This window comes from Olea europaea, chromosome 11, assembly GCF_002742605.1.
Source record: "Olea europaea var. sylvestris chromosome 11, O_europaea_v1, whole genome shotgun sequence".
NCBI lineage: Eukaryota > Viridiplantae > Streptophyta > Magnoliopsida > Lamiales > Oleaceae > Olea > Olea europaea.
Genome location: NC_036247.1, coordinates 31,991,904 through 32,012,912, shown reverse-complemented (window position 1 = coordinate 32,012,912; position 21,009 = coordinate 31,991,904). Strand labels below are relative to the sequence as shown.

Genomic DNA, 21,009 nt, shown 5'->3' with positions numbered 1-21,009 from the left:
ACTCGGACATGACTGTGGACTCAGTCAACTCTGGCATTTATTCCTACTATTGGACTGGGTTAAGCGTAACCCATTGGACTTCATTAACTAATGACCCAATACAATACTTAAAGGAATTAATAGAAAGACAGACTGACCCAATAACTGGAAGACAAACCAGCCCATAAGGCCACAGGTTCTTACATAATCAATCCAAATCTTTGTCAACAATAAAAAATTTACCCTTCGTTTGCAACAGTAGCAAACTAAGATTACCATCATAGTTTTCTATGACTGCAATGAAAATGGATTTTTTAGTGTCGGATGAGTCTTAAAGAAGATAGTTCCGCTGCCAAACACGGCCAGGCTTGTAATAAATCTGCTTTGACTTCACAAAATTTTCCAAATCGGATTTGATCTTGTTTTTCAAATCCAGGTGACCAACAATTATGTTGAAATTTGAACGATGATTGAATTGAATAGATCTCCTTTTACCATTACTGTTCATGTAGAGCTTCAATTTCTCTCTTCTCTGTTCAATATCATCGGAAATTGTATGTATATGTTGAAGATAAGGTTTCAAAATTCTCCTCTTATCCTTTTTTTTTTAATCTTTAACACAAAACTTCGATCAATTTTCACCCACATTTTGGGATTTCTTTTTTGGGTTGTCGCTCTCTGGTTTGGATTTTGTTAATTTGATTTTTGAATTATTATTATTATTATTATTATTTTGGTGAGAAAGGTGTTTGACAAACAACTTTTTTCCACGTAGGAAGCAACTATGTGATTTGGAGTCCAGTAAGTGGAATGATGCATCATGTAAGTCATTTGAATAGACACATCATCAAATTCGTCAACTTTTGAAAATGACGTTTACTCAGTAATTGATGGGAACCTAATTTACAGAGTTTGGTGATCTCATTTTTTTTTCAAGCTCCTTTTCAATTACACGGTCTTCTAATAAAATAATTTTCCATATAAATATAAAATTTTTTCCTACTTTTAACCTCACATTCTTCAAAAAATCACTATTGTAGGACTTATTTTAAGAAAAAGGCTCTCAAACACGCTTAGTATTCTTTTGATTTCAGGCACGGAGCCAGCACCCGACGAGGGGGCACGGCCGCACATGCTAGCTCCGCTGGAATCTACAAAGCCGCCGAGTAAGTACTTGCAGGCTGCAGTTGCGCCATTGGAGCTTGGAGGAGAAGAACTGAAGAGTGAAGAACAGAAGAAGGAAGACGAAGCCTGAAGCAGCACAGCAGCCGGGTTTTAATTTTTTTGGTTGGGTTTAGCTGTTTGGGCTTAAGTATATTAATTTTTGGGCTATTGACTATTGTTATTTAATTTATTTAGCCAAAGCTGCAGCCCAACCCAAATGAATTTAGCCAACCCGGCAACCCGTACCCGGTACCCATGTCCCATAACCCATTTTATTTGCCCTTTTTCATTTCATTCGACCCTCCCAGCCACCCAGCCCCAACTCCGTCTCCAGACTCCAAGCCAGCAGAAGATGAGAGGCAGGTCAGGCAGCAGGCACAGGTGCGCAGCTCCTAGAATTTCGAATTTTCCCCAAAATTACCGAACCCTTTTCCTCAATCTCCCTTCTTCTTGCTCCAAATTCACACCACAGAGTCACAGACTTCAGGTTCAGGCATCAAAATCTCGGACCGGTGAGTGATGATTCCTCCTTTCACTCTTAGTTATTATTATTTTTTTTTTGGGTTTTGGTGTTGAACTGTTGAATGTTGAATTGTTGATGATGACTGTGCCGTGACTGTCGTCTGTGCGTCTATGCGAGTGTGCGAGTGCGACTGTGCTTGTGCCGGCTGTGACAGTGCGAGTCTACGAGAGCGAGACAGTGAGAGTGAGACTGTGAGAGGCGAATGTGACAATGTCAATGGGAATCATGGGATGGGGTTCACTGGTTCAGGGGTTGGAAACTTGGAATTATGAAGAATTGTGAATTGTGAATTTGTGAAGAATTTGTGATTTTGTGAATCTGTGATTTGTGAACTGTGAATTTGTGAAGAATTGTGAAGTATTGTGATTTGTGATTTTGTGAATTTGTGAAGAATTTGTGAATCTGTGGTGAACTGTGAAGTGATAAATGGAATTCTTGAATGGAAAAGTGAGAATTTGAAGACGGGAATAAAGAATTTTATAAAGAATTTGAAAACAAAAATGACACTCAGAATTAGAATTACCTTCTCATAAAGAATTTGACAGCAATTTAATGGAATTGGATCTTTGCGATAAATAATGTATTAGTCAAACATAAAGAATTTATCCATAATGCTATAAATGGAACAAAAACATGAAATTAAATGTATGGTCTGGTTCAAGACTTCCAGTAAGAAACTTGTTGACATTAGGTTTCAATCCCCGTGTTTGATGATGAGTAATTTATGTGAATTTATGTTTACGAAATTGTATTTGCGAATTGTGATTTATGATGAGTAATTTATGATTTGATGAGGGAATATGATATTAGGAATGATTATTGATTTGAGAATTTACGTTTAGGATGACATTTTGCAGATCATGGAACGATTTTTTCAACCAAAACGAAAGTCCATACCCATTTCTTCTACTTCTAGTTGTGGGTCTAGTCCCGCCACTGATTCTAGTCGAGAACAAGAGTTATTGAATAACACAAAGAAGTCTCGAGCTCAAATTGAATGTGGATGATCTTGTATCTGATCTAGGGAAACGCCCCCCTATCGAATTATATGATTCTAATATTAGAGATGTTGTTAGGATGTCATACTTGGAGAAGGGTCCTTGTCAACCATATGAACATGATTTCCCAAGAAGACCGATGGGGAATGATAATAGATGTTTTCGGAAAGAATGGTTCTCCGAATTTCATTGGTTGGAATACAGTATAGAAAAGGATGCGGCGTATTGTTTGCATTGCTACCTGTTCAAACCTGATAGAGGGAGTCAAGGGGGTGGACATATATTTACTAAGACCGGCTTTAGGGATTGGAAGCATAAAAAGACATTGAAAGATCATGTCGGTCTCTTTGATAGTTCTCATAATCAAGCTTTTGCAAAGTGTACCAACTTGATGAATCAAAAGCAAAGTATCTCTTACGTTATTTCTAGCCAAAGTAGTAGTCAACAACAAAGTTATAGGACCAGGTTGACTGCGGTGCTAGATTGTACTAGACTCCTCTTGATGTAAGGATTGTCATTTCGTGGTCATGATGAATCGGAAGAGTCTCTTAATAGAAGAAATCTGATTGAGGTATTGAACTGGTATGCAGCTCGTTGTAAGGAAATTAAAGAAGTATTATTTAGTAATGCTCCTGGAAATGACCAAATGACTTCACCAACCATCCAAAAGGATTTGATTAATTGTTGTGCTGTAGAGATGACAAGGGCTATTATCAATGAGATTGGTGATTCTTTGTTTTCAATTTTAGTTGATGAGACTCGCGATAATTCTATGAAAGAACAAATGGCAGTTGTTTTAAGGTTTGTTGATAAAAGTGGGCGAGTGAAGGAGCGTTTTTTGGGTATATCCCATGTCACTGATACTTGTGCCCAATCACTGAAGGATGCCATTGATGTAATGTTTTCTACACATGGGCTGAGTATATCTAGTCTGAGAGGTCAAGACTATGATGGAGCAAGTAATATGTCAGGTGAGTTCAATGGGTTAATAGCTTTAATTCTTAGAGAGAACTGGCATGCTATGTATGTTCATTGTTTCGCTTACCAGCTTCAGTTAGCAATTGTATCTGTGGCACGTAGGAATTGTATGGTTGGTGATTTTTTGGACGTACTTGCTATTATTGTGAATTTGGTTGGTGCATCATGTAAGCGTGTAGATGCTCTTCGAACAAGTTATCAAGCTAATATTCTGGAGAAACTTAATGCTGGGGAACTTACTGGTGGAAGTGGTCAGTTTCAAGAAATGAGTTTGGCACGCTCAGGTGATACTAGATGGGGCTTACATTTATTGACAGTTACTCGTTTCATTAATATGTTTAATGCTATTATAGATATTCTTGAGAATATATCAGAAGATGGCGTACACTCAGATAAAAAATCTTCGACCTTAAGACAGATGAACAATATGCAAGATTTTGAGTTTGTGTTCAGTCTTCACTTTATGTTTGAAATTCTTGCAATTACAGACGACCTTTCACAAGCCTTACAGAAAAAGGATCAGGATATTCAGAATGCTATGAGGTTATTGAATTTGTGTAAGTGTGCATTGCAGAACTTGAGAGAGAATGGTTGGGATACTTTATTCAGTAGGGTGATTGAGTTTTGTGTTGATAGACATATTTTAGTGCCTAATATGGAGGATATTGTAGTGGTGAAAGGTCGACCTAGGCGTGTAGCTCAACAGGTGACTTATTTTCATCGCTTTTATGTTGATTTGTATTGTCATGTGATAGACTCAATCTTGCAAGCGTTGAATGATCAATTTCCAGAAACAACTACTGAGCTCTTTACTTGCATTTCATGTTTAAGTCCAAGAGATTCATTTGCAGCTTTTGATAAGGATAAATTGCTACGTTTTGCTCAATTCTATCCTTTGGACTTCAATAGTGAAGAACTTTTATTAATTAGACCTCAACTTGATAAGTTTCTTTTGCTTGTGAGAATGGACGAAACTTTCTTTAATCTCAATAGTATATCCTGTGTAGCTCAGAAGTTGATTGAAACTAGAAGTTTCTGTTATTTTCCATTGGTTTATAGGCTGCTCACCTTGGCTTTGATATTACCTGTGGCAACTGCAAGTGTTGAAAGGGTATTTTCTGCTATGAATCTAATCAAGAGTGATTTGCGCAACAAAATGGGTGATATCTGGTTGAATGACAATTTGGTGGTTTACGTGGAGAAATCTATTTTTAAACAAATTGAGAATGAGGCAATATTGCAACGTTTTCAAATTATGAGACCCCGTAGAATACAGTTGTCTAAGTTTAGAGTTACAGAGTAACTGAGTAAGGTTGTATCGTATTTTTTTTTTTTACTATTTTGGGTTGTATCGAAATATATTTTCATATGTATACGATTTTGACGTTTTAGTTCATTTACATATATATTGAATAACTTTTAATATTATGTAACCAAATTTTAATAAACGATCGAACAATTACGATTGTCGACAGTCAACGATCGTCGGTCAACGGTCAAACCGCCCTAGCTGAACTTGAATCCTGGATTCGCCACTGTTTGATTTCATTCATTCTTAAAATATCTGAGCATATTTTGCTTACAATGTTGTTCAAGGCGGAGATTCTATAAATATGTACATGCAAGTCTAAACATTAGCAAAAAATAATGTGTGATATCGTTCAAATGTTTTTAAATGCTCTAAAAGAGCAATTATTATTTTACTAAATGATACAAAATTGATTATCGTCAATTCTATTTTAAGCATTCATATGCCTTCTTCTTCTTTTTTTCTTTTTTCTTTTTTTTTTCTTTTTTTCTTTTTCCTTCATTTGTACTATAAATACAATTAAAGTAAATACTATATTTTAAACCAAAAGTTCAAATGTCCTTAATATTTTATTATTTGACATGATCGATTAGATTGTTTTGGTTCAATAACGATGCAAGAATTATTGAGAATTCAAATGTATATTAATGAATAACCAAAAGATTCTTTCATGAATTCTCACAAAATGTTATTTTTTTGGGCAAATATGTTTGACAAGCAATTAACAAGTCAACATGAATAAATATTTTAAAATAATTTAATACAGCTAATAGAAAAATCCATTAAATATTTTATATTGCTAGATTTAATAAAATTACTCTAATTGGTATTAATAATAATATTGAAATTTATACCACAGCAATATTAGAAAATGAAAGTAAAATTATCTCATACGAGCGCAACTAATCTCTTCTAGCCTAAAACACCTCCTTTCGATGAGCTTGAGATCCTTGTGAAGCTGCTCAAACCTTCTCCTAGAATTATCAAACTAAACACTGATGGATGCTTAAAATGCTCCAAACTAGCTGCTAGGGGAAGGGTTTTAAGACATGCCGAGGACTGAGCAACAGTTGAGATTTGATGGAGGAGTAGGTGAACGCGGAAATCTTTGGTCACGAATTCGATTCTTCCTACCAACACTTTCTCGGTTGAGCATGTTGTATATAACTTGCCTAGTGCGGTTTACCTGACTAGTGTAGTTTGCAGACTATTGTGTCAGTCCGAAAATTTATCCAGTGCGCACCTGAATGGTAGTGACCGCGGATTCCCCCGTAAAAAATAAAATAAAATAAATGAGATTTGATAAGGGTGTGGGTTGAAATTGATTCCAAAAATTTCTTGATGTCAATTCTATATCGAGTTGGTTTATATGTTATAAGTAGAGTAATATTTCTGATTGCATGTAGAAGTGTACGCGGTCTGATTCGATCCGATACTAAAAAGAATCGAATCAAACCAAAGTATCAATGAGAATTTTAGAAATGGAACCATTGATTTCATATCCAACCATAGAAATGAACTGAAACCGAACTAATTTGTTTTGATTCGGTCTAATCCGATTCTTTATATTAAAAAATTATAAAAATAAAGTATGAAACTATTTGTCAAATAAAAAAAAAAGTATATAACCACTTATCATTCTTGTAATTTGATCATACAAAAAATCAATTAAACAAGACAATAAACAAAAATCTACTACAAAGTTCAAGATTGGCTCATAAAGGCCAAAAAAGGATAAACTATTAAACACAACACAAATGGTAAAATTTCGATCAAAAACTAATTCTTAAAAAATACATAACAATAATTTGATTACCTGTGCAAATCTTCTTGGATCTTGATTCTTGATGGTCAATCACTTTAAAAACAATGAAAATTTTGAATTCTTATGAAACATTGAACAACTAAAAATATATTTTTCTTATTGGATTGTATCAAAGCTATAGATTTGAAACGTATTTATGAAAGTACTTACACTTTAATTTTAATTACCCATTAAAGGAAAGAAGAAGAATGCATGGTAAATAAAATTTTAACTTGACATAATTTTGGAGTTTAGTGTTCAAAGATCTAATGCACCTTGGTGCAAATAAAAAGAGAAATTTGGAAGAATCGAATTCACTATTTGTTCTCAAGGTAGAATCGAAAATTGATATGTTCTCGATATATGGTCTCAAAATCGACCCATTTAGTAAAGGAATCGAAATCGAAATCGAAATCGAAATCGAATCGGTTGATCACAGTCTGATTTCATCGGTTCCAAAAAAAATGTCCACCGCTAATTTCATGCATTACTTTGTATTATTTCTTAGGATTAATACTCCTTTATTTCCTTTATGCTTTAATCCCTTGTCTATCTCCCCTTATATCTGTTATCCATTTGTAAGGTAAGATACGTGAACCTTCCTCCTCTCTGCTCATAGTATATCATTTTGGAAAAATGCCTAATGTACAGGCCCTCACATGCTGTGTCAGGGGTGGGGGATTATTTAAAAAAAAAAAATTACCCACCCCCTTGTAATGTGTTTGGCCTGTAGGCCCTAGCATTGTTCATCATTTTGTCAACAATAAAATGAAATCTCATGCTTGGATTTTCGAGAAGACATATTTTTGTTAAAGAAATAAAAATAATACTTTTAAAATGTAAACAATTTACTTTCTAAAATAAAAATAAGAAATCAAATATAATCATTTATATAGCAGCATAAGGAAACAGTGTAAAATGGAAATTATATGTTAAAAAGGGGTGTTAAAAAGTAAAATTAGAAGTGAATATTAGAAAGGGTCAAAACTCGATGATTTGACGTGTTGAGAGAATTGTTCAAATTTCACTACACCGATTTTGAGTGGTTTTTAAACCATCCAAAATTTGGGGCAAAAAAAACTAGCAAATATTGATTTTTTCAACTCTTCATAAAAGGTCTCATCCAAAATCAGTGAAAATAAAACTCCCAAGCAAGCCCTAAGGAAATAGTGTAAAATGGAAATTTTATGCTAAGAGGGGATGATTTTGAAATTTTAGAAAAGAAAATAAAAATATCCATGTTATTTTTAATCTATTTTTACAATAAGTTTGACAATGTGATAGGTGTAAAGATCACTGTCATTAATTTTAAGAGTGATGCTACAGAGCTCGGGCTCCAATCCAGGGCCGAGGTGCTGTTGCCTCGACCCTTGATCTTTAATAGATGGGGCCCGCGCCATTTAACATTAAGGGCAAAGGTGTTGACATCTCAGCCTTTGGATTGGAGCTTGTGATTTAATTTCGGGTTCCGCAATTTTTCTGTGATTTTAAAAATATTTTTTCAAATTAATAAATATGATGTCTATTAGCTTATACATTGTCAAATTTATTATCAAATTAATTGTACAAATACCATCATGTGATTGTAAAACATGTAAAATTTCTCTTTAGAAAAACCAAATTTTTTTCCACATTATTCAAGTTCCATGTTGACACGTTCTTACAAAAATAAGTAAATAATAAATGATTAAATAATCACAGTTCACTGACCAGCGGCAGCGGCTCTTCCTCGTTATTCAGAGGTGTTGACACCCATTTTTATGGAAAATTGAATTTTAGAAGAGGGAGAATGTATGGATGAAAAATGAAGCAATTTTTTAAATTTAAATGTGTGATTAAATAGAAAACAGAAAAAAATGGATTTTGAAAAAGAATGAGAATGACCCAGCGTTTCACTGCCTATCACGACGTTCAGATTTCTCTCTGTCTCCGCCAATCTGTCCGACTGTGTTTTGTATTACTGAGTGTTTGCGTTAGATCTCTGAGTTTCCGGTCATCTATTTATTTCATGTTCTATATCAAGGCAAGAATTGACTTTTGATACGAAGAATAAAGAAGAAAATGGCGGTTGGAACGTCCAGAAAAATATCAGCAGCCTCAGCAAGGGCTCACACCAGAAAACCAAAGCAAAAGGCTTCCGTTGCAGGATTTTCAGGTCATATTTTTCTCGATTCAATTAATACACAATCAGTTGTTGTGGTATCAAATACTGAGGTACATGAATGACATGGGAAAACGTTGGAGAATTTTATTCAGATAATGGACCTTTTGAATTAATGACTTGTAAATAAGAAAACTGATATAAATATAAGGCACATTAGATTTGGATAGAGTAGATGTGAAAGTGATTGAAACTATGTTGCTGCTTATCTTCTTATTTGTATTCTGTGTATAATTAACCTGATGCCCATTAATCAGTATTCAATTGATTGTTATATAAACATGAATTTTCTAGCTGTTCCGTGAACTAAATTCTTAGAGAAAATTTTCTAAATTCTTGATCCTGTTTACTAGATTTACCGTCTGTTATTTTTCCATCTTATTGTGTTAGGACTGTTATTTATTTGTAAGTCGATGTTGTATTAGTTAATTTGATATTGAAGGAAAAGTGATTATTTCCAAAATAAAATTCCGAGTAGCTTTCAATTTCGATTTAAAGTTTTGAGTGATCAAGTAAGTGTTGGTGCATTAAGATACCGTGTGCTGGGCAAAGTAAGCAATTTTGTTGAAAACTGAAATATATGGACTTTTGGTTAAAGTTGTTTGCATTTGATGTGCAGCTATCAAAAGGTTTGATTCAATAAATGTATTCAAAGTTCATGGTTAATACGTGATTAACTATTGAATCAACCTCTAACTTCCTCCAATTAAAACACCTATACCCCCAACTCATTTCTGTTGGAACTAAAACATTTCAGGGTTGTTCAAGAAAATTCTACTGGTTTCCTTCATCGGGCTTTTGGCATGGGCTTATCAGGCTACCCGGCCTCCTCCTCCCAAAACATGTGGCTCGCCAGATGGACCTCCCATTACAGCTTCCAGAATACAACTTAACGATGGGAGACACTTGGCTTACAAAGAATATGGCGTCCCAAAGGATGAAGTGAAGTATAAAATAATCTTCATCCATGGTTTTGATTGTTGCAGACATGATGTTTCTGTTATAACCTCAAACCTCTCCCCGGTAACAGCCTTTTTTCTTGTGTTGTTACATTGATTTCTGAGGGTCAATGTTTTTATGTTGAATTTCGTGCCAGGATCTTGTTGAAAGTCAAGGAATCCGTATTGTTTCATTCGACAGAGCTGGTTATGGGGAAAGTGATCCTAACCCGAAACAAACAGTTAAGAGTACTGCTTTTGACATTGAGGAGCTTGCTGATAAGTTGGGATTGGGATCCAAATTCTATCTTGTTGGATTTTCTATGGGTGGACAGCTGGTATGGACCTGCCTTAAGTATATCCCTCACAGGTATAATATATCTCAATTATAACTATTGGGGTTTCACAGAAGCATAGAACACGTTTGACTAAAAATAAGAAAATATTTCTTTCTTTCTTTTTTTCCGAATATGTTGAGTCATGTTACTTTTCTTACTTTGAAAAAAAGTTACTTATTTTGAAAGAAACTCTTACCCTGTTGTGAAAATAGGTAGTGATTCCCAACTTTGACTTGTAAAAAGAAGTATTTGTGTAGAACTTAATTATAAGTAATTATGGTTAAAACTAACCACCCCAACAAAATTTCCGTTTCAATATAAAATAGAAGTTCATGCATTACATAAATAATCATGCTTAGACGTGGAGGACTATTGTTATGCCTCATAATCCGTATCTCCCAGTGGAAGCCACGTGGAGATATTTGACAGTTAACGAAGACCCAATTGGTCAACATAAAGAAGCTTGTTGCCGATGCACTATCTCATTGTTTCAAAGCTCTTCTGTCGAAACATCATCTGATTGTTCTAAAGTCCTTTCGTTGAAGCACTATCTCCCTCGTTCGAGGCTCTTTTTTTTAAGTTGAGGCACCTACTTTCTTTCAAGGAATCTGCAGAGTATCTTTAGGAATGATTGATGTAACATTTATATTAATGAATGCTAGAATTGTCAACTTAGGGTGTAGGCGGCTAACCCATTGTCAATGTATCAAACGTATGACAGAAAGTGATGTGAGACCTCGATTAATGAGATGATGTCACGTGATTCTGATCCAATGGCTATCACATTGGCTCAAACTCTATAAATAGCAACTCTTGTAACATTTTAAGTGGACGACATTTTACATGCTAAAAATCCATTTAAACTTCCCCTCTCAAATATTCGTGGGTTCAATCTAGTTTTATGTTCCTTTTCAAGTTATCCATAGTCTTTAGTTTGTATATATAACCATTTATGATAATATTGTCGGTGCTCGAATGTTTTCGTCTTGTGTCGTAAAGCATCTCCCACGTACAGAACTATTGCATATCTTCGATCAAATTTCAAGTCAAAACGTGGAAATTTGCTTGTATGGACACGAGTGGGTTGGACATCTGTTGTTCACGTGTTCATTACTGAAAACGGATTCAACAGATTGGCATTGTATGCAGAAAAACACGCACTAAAGCACGAAAATTCGATGGAGAAAGGTCCAGGAGAAAGACACTCTTGGGGGAATTTTCTTGCCTTTGAAGAAAATGAGGTGTTCTAGAAGAAAGAATCACCAAGAACTCCAAGAGAAACCTTTTTTTTTTTTTTTTTTTTTTGAATTCTTCATATGAAAACTTTTTTTTTTTTTTTTTTTTTTTTTTTGAAGTCGGGTGCATTCCTTGAATAAAGGAATATCGTTTAGTGTCAAGAAGCCCGAAAAGAAGCGTTACCACGAGTTCAAATAATGAAGAGTCTACGCCTTGTAGGAATAGGGAACACCTTGAAGAAGGGGAATTCAGTTATGCTACTCCATCGGCTCGCTACCAATTTCACTAGCTACAAGCGAGGTGGATCGAGAAGTCCAGAATAGCTCCTAGACTCACCAAGAAAGTTGCCACCATGGTTGCAAACATGTGGGACATAACTCGGCAAAACATTGCCATGCATAAGCTACTAAGGAGAGTGCAGGCCAGGGAGGATACCTAGTTTCTCCATATGCAACTCAAGGAAATGCATTCCTACACGAATTATCACAAGGAAACTACTATCATGGTGAGGAGGAGGTTCAAAGCTTAATGACTGATTACTACACTACGCGAGGGAGGAAGCCCTTCAAGAAAGCGTAGTTGGGGTTGACACATCTCCCATGCCACTGATCGACCCAATGAGGTCCCATTTAACTTTCCCCCAAACTACGGCCCAGAAGACATGCCTCAGAGGTCCGTAAGCGTCTTTGACAGGTTGAGCCCCATACTGCCTAGAATTAGGCAGGCCCAACCTCCTACACCTAGAGATAGTAGCAGAGACCACCTCGGTTTGAAATACAAAACGAACCTGTTTATGACAATATGCCTTGGCATCTTCCGCCTAGAAATAAGCGTGAAAGGAGGGCAGAACAGGCCAGGAACCATGCGGGACCATCTCAACTGCCTCAGGTAACTCAAGGCAAAGAAGATGAAGATTTTGATGAACCACAAAGCTCTTGTGATCTTAATGATGATGATGATGACAACCTGCCATTTTCTTAAGGGATTAGAGACGCCTAGTCCTAAGCCACGTAGTGCTTCCAAAGATTCCCAAATATGATGGAAGAGGTGATCCTGCGAAGCACCTTAACAGCTTCAAAACCACATGAGCCTAAGGGGCTTCACTCCTACTATGAAATGCAGAGCTTCTTACTTGGCCCTAAAGGAAGCAGCTGAAGTATGGTATACTAGACTCCCAGAAGGAAGCATCCGAAGTTGGCTAAACTTAAATAAGGCTTTTCTTAAGCGCTTCGCTACTAGCAAAGAAGGCGAAGAGCTAATATAGCGCCTGTAAAACATGAGGCAACAACAGGGAGAGCGTCGAAAAACTTCTTGTCTCGTTTCACTGATGAAATGCCCTATTGTGTGCAAGTTACCAACAGGGAGGCACTGTCAGCTATAAGAGGAGGGTTGTATATGAATTCTCTTCTAGAGAGATGTACAAAACGAGGACTCTACCAGCTATGGCACCTGGTGGAAATGAGAAGGCGTGAAATTATCAATGAAGAATTGAAAGACCATTGAAATAGGGTCACTCGAGAACTCCCACCTCCTCAAATGCAACGAGGAAGGGGTCCCACCTCCCACTTGATTGATCACAGGCCAGACAGTCGACCTCCCTCAATCTTGGGCAAGCGCTAGTTGTAACAACATTAAATGCAGTACTTGCTTTGGCATACAAGGAAGTGAACCTAACATGGAAATGTACTAAAGAGGACCAAATCAACGATTTCTTTAAATAGGAAAAGGTAGAGGACGAAGCGCTGAACCTAGAAATAGGAACGAATCGCCCCTCTATTGTACCTACCACCACTCCTATAGCCACAGTAGTGCTGATTGCAGGGGTATCGCAGTGCACGCCCATACCAACAATCGAATGAGGAACAAGCACCTCCGAAGAGACATACCTCTCCCGAAGCACGATCAACAGCTTAGGAGTGATGAGACAAGGCGCCCCATTAGGAAGATGCCCCTTGAAGGCAGGAAAATGATAAGGAAAGACCCAAGGAAGGCCAAAGGCAGAGGAGGAGCCCCTCAACCAATGATGATGGTAGTGAACCTTTTCGAGAAATTGACATAATTTTTGGAGGCCCATATGTTAAGGGAGAGACCAGAAATGCCCAAAGAAACTATGTAGTGGAGGCCAAGGACCTCCCAATGGCGAGTTTCGTAGTCAATAACAGCCGACCCTCAACTAAAAGAAGGGTTCAACTTGTCACCTTCACATAAGACGACGCTATTGGTGTGCACTATCCACATTACTACGCCCTAGTAGTATGGGTTATTGTAGCGCGAAAAGGCCTCAAAAGGATGTTGGTGGAAAATGGAAGCTCAGTCAACATCATATTTGGAGCCTTCAATAAAATGGAAGTTGATCATAAGCTGACCCCAATGAACTCCCCTTTGTATGGTTTCACTGGCGATAACATCGTCCCAAGAGGGAAAATCACTCAAGGAACAGGGATGGGGATGACACCATTAACTGCTCATCATTTTATGGAATTCTTGGTGGTTGACAATCCTTCTGCCTATCACGAAATATTTGGGAGGCCTGCACTGAAGGACTTATGGGCTGCCACGTCCATTTACTACTTATGCATAAATTTCCCAACAGAAAATGGCATCACTACGGTCAGAGATGATCGAAGAAGTGTGAGAGAATGCTATTCAAACTCCTTTAGGAAGGCCAAACCAAGAGACGTGAATGTAATTCTAATGGATATTGACATGGACGACGACCTTGAACCTAAACAAGGGGAGGACATTGACATGATAGACACCTCTGAATAAGAGACTGTTTCTAAAGTACAATTAGTCCCTGAAGAAGGGAAAGTTCTTGACGAAGTGGCTAATCTTGATGAACTAGATCCCTTTGTAATTGATTGCGAACCTTAGACAGCCCTGTTGAAGAGCTGGAGAGTTTCACCATGGATTCTCGTGACCTCTTCAAATTATTGCGTGCCCGAAAAAACCTACCAGCAAAGGCTTGGGAAAAGTTGAAATGTTTCTTGTGTGACAGCTTAGATATCTTCGCATGGAAACACAAGGACATGGTTGGCGTTAATTTAAAGTTTAGTTGTCACTATTTAAAGATTGACCCCAAAGCTACCCCTCATCGGCAGAAAAGGAGGGCTCTCAACCCGGAAAGGTATGAGCACTGAAGGATGAAGTGAAGAAATTAATTGAGAATCGCTTCATTCGAGAATCAATCTATCCGAAGTGGGTATCAAACCGTCTTTGTCAAGAAACACAGTGGGAAGTGGAGGGCATGCATAGATTTTTTCAATCTTAATCAAGGTTACCCCAAGGACAATTTCCCACTTTCACGAATAGATCAGCTCGATTCTACTGTCAAACGCGAACTATTGAGCTTCATGGACGCCTGCTCAGGCTACAATAAAAAATGTCGGGGCCACTTATCAGAGACTTGTTAATAAGATGTTCGTCGACTTTATTGGAAGGATAATGGAGGTATGCGTGGATGATATGTTGCTGAAAAGCTTGAAAGTGGATGATCATGCCAAATGCCTTGACGAAAGCCTTTCGAATACTACGAAGGTATGAGATGAGACTTAATCCCCTCAAATGCGCATTCGGAGTTGTTTTAGGGAAATTCCTAGGCTACATGATCAATTAAAGAAGCATTAAGGCTAACCTTGAGGCTGAGGAGATCAAAGCTCCGATTGAAATGAGATCGCCTCAATAACCAAAGAGCTACAAAGCCTTACTAGATGCATAGCAGCCTTGAGTTGTTTCGTCTCTAAAGCAATAGACAAATGCCTTCCTTTGTTTAAGGTTCTGAAGGGAGGAATAAATTCCAATGGGTCTCCTGCGAAGTAGTCTTACAAGAGCTGAAGAAGCTCTTGGGGACTATGATGGTTAAAATTAACCACTCCAACAAAATTTTCATTTCAATATAAAATAGAAGTCAATGCATTACATAAATAATCACACTTAGTCTTGGGGGACTATTGTTACCCCTTATAATCCGAAGCCCGAAGTGGGAGCCACGTGGAGACATCTGACACTCAGCGAAGACCCAATTGGTCAACATAAAGAAGCTAGTTGCCAAGGCATTATTTCATTGTTTTGAAGCTCCTCTGCCGAAGCACTATATGATTGTTTCGAAGCCTTTTCGTCGAAGCACTATCTCCCACATTTGAAGCCCTCTTTTAAGCTGAGACACCTACTATCTTTCAAGGAATTTGCGGAGTATCTCTAGGAATGATTGATTTAATATTTCTATTAACGAATATCAGAATTGTCAACTTAGGGTGTAGGGCGGCTAACCCGTTATCAATATATATCACATATGGCAGAAAGTGATGTGAGGCCTCGATTAATGAGATGAGGCTACGTAGTTCTGATCCAATGGCTACCACGCCGGCCTAACTCTATAAATAGCAATTATTGTAAGATTTTAAGGGAACGATATTTTACATGCTAAAAATCCATTTAAACTTCCCCTCTCAAATATTTGTGTGTTCAATCTAGATTTGTGTTCATTTTCAAGTTATCCATAGTCTTTGGTTTATACATAGCCCCCGTTTGAGCCCCATTATAATGATTTTTTTTTTTTTTTACTCATTTCATTTTCCTATAGTAATTGGCTGACAACACGTGATATTACACATGATTTTTGTCAGCGATGGACAGGGAAAGAATAGTGCCGTGGAGCCTAAAGGACTAAATTGCTCTAGGATGCATTGGAAATGTACATCTTTGCCCTCCACTATTTTTAATTCCCCCAATATTCAACAATCAATTGAAAAGGGTAGAAACGGAAAGAAAAGAATCTTCTTACTCAATTGACAACATTTTCGCAAGTGACCTCAATTTTTGTAAGGGATGCTGTCCTTGTTGTCTGACATGGGGCCCACGTTTTTTTGAAAAAATGTCGGAAAAATTTGGCAAGAATGGGAGCCAAACACATGCATAATCATTTTTGATAATACTGTCCGTGCTCGAATGTTTTCATCTCATGTCGTGAAGCACCTCACACGTACAGAACTATTGCATATCTCCAACTGAATTTCAAGCCAAAATGTGCCGTAATTTGCTTGTGTAGATGTGAGTGGGCCCAACGTCTGTTGTCCACGTGTCCATTATGGAAAATGAAGTCGACAAGTAACTTTTTAAGCTAAGCCAACATGCCAACAAAGTAGTGAAACCATTTTATATGCACCATTACTCTGCTTGGTTATACTTCTCTTCAAATGCGAGCCTTAATTTTGTTCATCTCACCTAATTTTGACTGTGATCTTGAACAGATTGGCTGGAGCAGCTCTTTTAACACCAGTCGTCAATTATTGGTGGCCTGGTTTACCTTCAAACTTGACCAAAGAAGCTTATGATCAGCAGCCTCCACAGGATCAATGGGCGGTCCGGGTTTCTCACTACATGCCATGGCTTACCCACTGGTGGAACACTCAAAAGTTATTTCCGGGTTCAAGTCTTATATATCACAACCCAGCAATTATCTCCAACCCAGACAGAGAACTTATGCCGAGAATTCAATCTATACGGAAGGAGTATCGGGTAATTATGATGTATATACTTTGATGCATATTGTTGGGCTATATAATGATGAACATCATGCTAATTCCCCTATCATTATTACATCTAAGAAATAATTTTAATGAATAAAAGAAATCATATTTTAATGGTATTTTGCCATAAAGTATCTCTTTTCAAAATAAGTTGATTTTGAAATTATTATGTTTGTTCAATGAATACGTGTCTAAATGTATTTTTGAAATTCCTGTAAACTGTTGTATGAGACTTGTGTTTTATAGCATTAGCCCTTTTTTTTTTTTTTGGGTGGGGGGTTTTGTTGGGGGGGGGATATATTAGAAGTATGGGTATCATCTATGCTTGTATTTCTTACAATGTTGTTTGTGGATAAAAATTACTAAGAGATGCCATTAGTAGCTGTATATGGTTGACTAAATTGGAAAAAAAAAAAAAAAGGAAAAATAAGGAAGCAAATAATCTAAGAAGAGATTAATAAATTACCACTGTTAAACATCGCGGAATTATTATTCAATATAAGTCCAAGAACATTTCCAACTCACTAACATTTGTTCCAAGTAAGGTTTTAATTAGTAATTACCGTTCTACTTTTGATTGTATAATTATTTTGAGCTTTAAACAGCAGGTGAATGTTGAAAATTGTCGAACTAGAGAAATTTATCGATTTTCTATATAAATCACAAGTATTACTTTTGACGGTTGAATGCATGTTAAATGGTAGAATAGTCATCATCATACATCTTTCCTAGGTCCGCATTATCAAATATTATTGTTCACTTGTGGAAATTTCATTGTGCCGGATGAGTTCATCTTTGGATTTATTTGTACTTACTATTACGTAAAAATATGATTGTATTACATAATTAAATATGCATTTTAGGACATAATACTTGAATTGCAGTATACATAAGATTATCATTGTATCAGCTACGCGACCTGATACGTCTCTACTCCAACATTAGACGCCTCTATTTTTGGCTCATGTTTATAAACATTGTATAAACACTTAAGCCATTGATACATTTCGAGGGGAACGACAAGTACCACCCACTTATATACAACTCATTTCTATCTATTTATAATTTAAACTATTTATATACACTTTCCAAACATCCTGAGTTGTAATAAATGAGTATCATAAGATACTGTATTAGCTATGGATTTTTACTCCTTGACCCTTGCATCATACATAGATCACTTATTCCATCTCTCAAGAAATTATAATTATTGCTATTGCTCTTGCCTGTGTTTTACTTTTCTCTTCATTCTTTTTCATTAAAAAATAATAGAATGCAGTTTGATGTGAAGTAGTTATTGGCTGCTATTTTCTGATCTGCTGCAGCATTTTAGGTAAAATGATAGGGGCAGAAACCTAAAATTGCATTCGTACAAGGGAATGGGCTGATGAGAATGAGTTGGAAATTGGATTAGTAAGTCTGTTCCAAGTCCCTTGTTTTGTATAATAGATTCCCACAAACAACTTTCCCATTCGACTTCCCATTGTCAAAATCGCGGGATTTCCCACTCAACTTCCCCAAACAGCCCTCCAAAAAAAGGATTAGACCAGCCATTCCCTGATACCCGGTGAACCCCCAAACAAAACCAAAAATGACAAGACTGCCATGCTTTTCTGCAGTTATTTTCCTTACTGCCTTTGCTCTTTACACGGGCAACAATTTTCTGCCATGAACTCTCTCGGTAGTGTTTCTACTCCAGATTCTTTGATCTAATTTTCAAACAAAGAATGAGCAAGAGATGTTTACAACATACGAAACTTTATGCAATTTAACATGCATTCTAGTCAAGATCACGTGAAGCAAAGTCTTTAATCACAGCAACTATGATGCCTCAAATTTCTTTCTAGGTGCAATACATATTTTTTTAACCACCCTCTTAGCTGTTTGTATATGCATTTTCTAGTGAATTCAACAAGTTTTACTCCCTCAATTTTGCATGTGTTTACGAGATATGTATGCAAGGGGGCTGTGCTTCATATATCCTGTATTCTGTACTTTGCCTTATATGTTCTGCATGTAATCCAAAAGCAACGTGTGTGACGCATTTTTATAGTACTCTGGTCGTTTTCTTTTGCAACTTTTCTTATTCAATTTTAACTCCAGCCATTTTCTTTTCCAAAACTAACATTTTCCACGAATTTTTACTTTTCTGACATGGCCAGGCACAGGTGAGACAGCAAGGAGATTTTGTATCCCTTCACCGTGATTTGATGATTGGATTTGGGACCTGGGAATTTGATCCTACAGGCCTGGAGAACCCATTTTCAGAAAGTGAAGGTTCGGTTCACCTATGGCAGGGAGACGATGATAAACTTGTCCTCGTGACACCACAACGTTACATTGCTCAGAAGCTGCCATGGATTCAGTATCATGAGCTACCAGGCGCTGGACACATGTTTCCATATGCGGATGGAATGGCCGACTTGATCATCAAAACACTTTTAGCTGGATAGACGCGCCTTTTTCGAGTTATGTCGGGTTTACATTTCAGCACTTGTTCTGGCGCATCAGCTCGGGTTTTGTAATATCATATATTGACATTTGAGCTCCTTTTCATGTTATAAAAAATTTTCTTCAAGACATAATGTTTCGACTAGATATTGTACAAATACTAAAATTTTTATTTTGAATTAATCTGTGATGGAAGTGACGGCGAGCCCAATTCAAGAGCAATACTGGTTGCGAATTTGGTGGCCAAAATTATGAGCATTGAGGCTACTTTCACATTTTATAAAGTGACTTGAAAACGTCTTTATAAGTTTGGATAATTCCTCACTTGAGACCTGCTGAGTACAAGAGATATAGATTATCAAGAAATCGGAGGACTGTGAACCGTGCTTATGGTGGAGTGTTGTCTGGAGGTGCTGTAAGGGAAAGGATCATTAGAGCTTTCTTGGTGGAAGAACAAAAAATTGTGAAGAAGGTTTTGAAGATTCAGAAGGCCAAGGAAAAGCTATCTGCTAAGAGCTGAAGAGTGAGTCATGTGCCAATATAGTTTTGGATACTATTAGTCAAGATTATTGGAATTGTATTCTGAGGCTTCCATGCTTAAATTATGTTTGCTTCTTAGATTTTATCAAATGACTGTGTTCTTCAGTTTGTCGAAAATTCTCATATTTGGTTTTGGTTTCCCTGCCTTTCCATAACATCTTAAACTTCGTTTGGATTTACTCGTGTAATCCTTGATTTTTCCCTGACTGATTCTGAGTTATTATTAATTAGCTACTTCTTCTGGTGAAAAATAAAAAATAAAAAAAAATGGTTGCTGATTTTCTCAACTTCGTGGCCTATCTTTGAACCAAAATTTGAGAAACTATCTTTGCCTTAATACACTTCCGTTTGGTGATCAAAATCTGAAATAAGAAGCTCTATTATGTAGTTCGTTATCTTTTAACAAAAATTGTGTTCGACATGACACGTATAGTTTCGTTTTTTTTTTATGTTTTTTTATGCATTTAATTTTTTTTTATTTTTTTATTTTTTTTGGAACTAGTTTCAACCTTATTTTTACAATATTCATAATTTATATTTATTTATTATCCACACATTTTGAAAGATTTGCAAATCTTTTTTCAATATAATTCTATAATAATTTTATCCAACCAAACACTTATTTATTGTCTTTTGAGGATGCAAAATTTTTGAAGAGAATCCCTGTTTGAGGCCAATGTTGTAAGAATGTGAAGACAGACTTGAAGTACCTCTTCAAGAAAAGATTTTTTTACGAGTGCACAAAGAAAGATAAGATACCTTTAATGCTTCTCAATTACGCATATGACGACCAATGCTCTTTATCTGATGCAATTTTTCATATTTTCCTTTTGCCCCTCACTTGACACTCAAATTTTTTTAATTTCTATGGTATCCTTTTGTTATTTAGTAATTTAACTTTATTTTAGTTAGGTTATTATTTTTATTAACACTTATAAACAAGTAATAAATAATAACTAATGAATAATATAAAATTACTCATTAAAATTCCAAAAAAAAAAAATTACAAATTTGATAATTAGAAATTAAGTGATTTTTTTTTTAATTTTTATATTGTGATGT

The 21,009-nt window shown here is 36.3% G+C and overlaps 3 protein-coding genes across 3 annotated transcripts; all 3 read left to right on the top strand.

The window, feature by feature from the left end:
• Positions 1-2,743: 2,743 nt before the first annotated feature.
• Positions 2,744-6,014, top strand: LOC111404724 (zinc finger MYM-type protein 1-like). Its single transcript, XM_023033490.1, has 3 exons — positions 2,744-3,071; positions 3,174-4,828; positions 5,868-6,014. The coding sequence occupies exons 1-3, from the start codon at positions 2,744-2,746 to the stop codon at positions 6,012-6,014; spliced, it is 2,130 nt and encodes a 709-aa protein (XP_022889258.1).
• A 2,465-nt stretch (positions 6,015-8,479) lies between these two features.
• Positions 8,480-19,606, top strand: LOC111404087. Its single transcript, XM_023032818.1, has 5 exons — positions 8,480-8,910; positions 9,674-9,939; positions 10,013-10,224; positions 16,678-16,945; positions 19,119-19,606. The coding sequence occupies exons 1-5, from the start codon at positions 8,817-8,819 to the stop codon at positions 19,407-19,409; spliced, it is 1,131 nt and encodes a 376-aa protein (XP_022888586.1). The 5' UTR covers positions 8,480-8,816; the 3' UTR covers positions 19,410-19,606.
• LOC111404722 (60S ribosomal protein L34-like) lies at positions 19,428-20,183 on the top strand. The gene is made up of 2 exons (XM_023033489.1): positions 19,428-19,434; positions 19,716-20,183. Exons 1-2 carry the CDS (start codon positions 19,428-19,430, stop codon positions 19,925-19,927), a joined length of 219 nt encoding a protein of 72 aa, XP_022889257.1. The 3' UTR covers positions 19,928-20,183.
• The last annotated feature ends 826 nt before the right edge of the window (positions 20,184-21,009 follow it).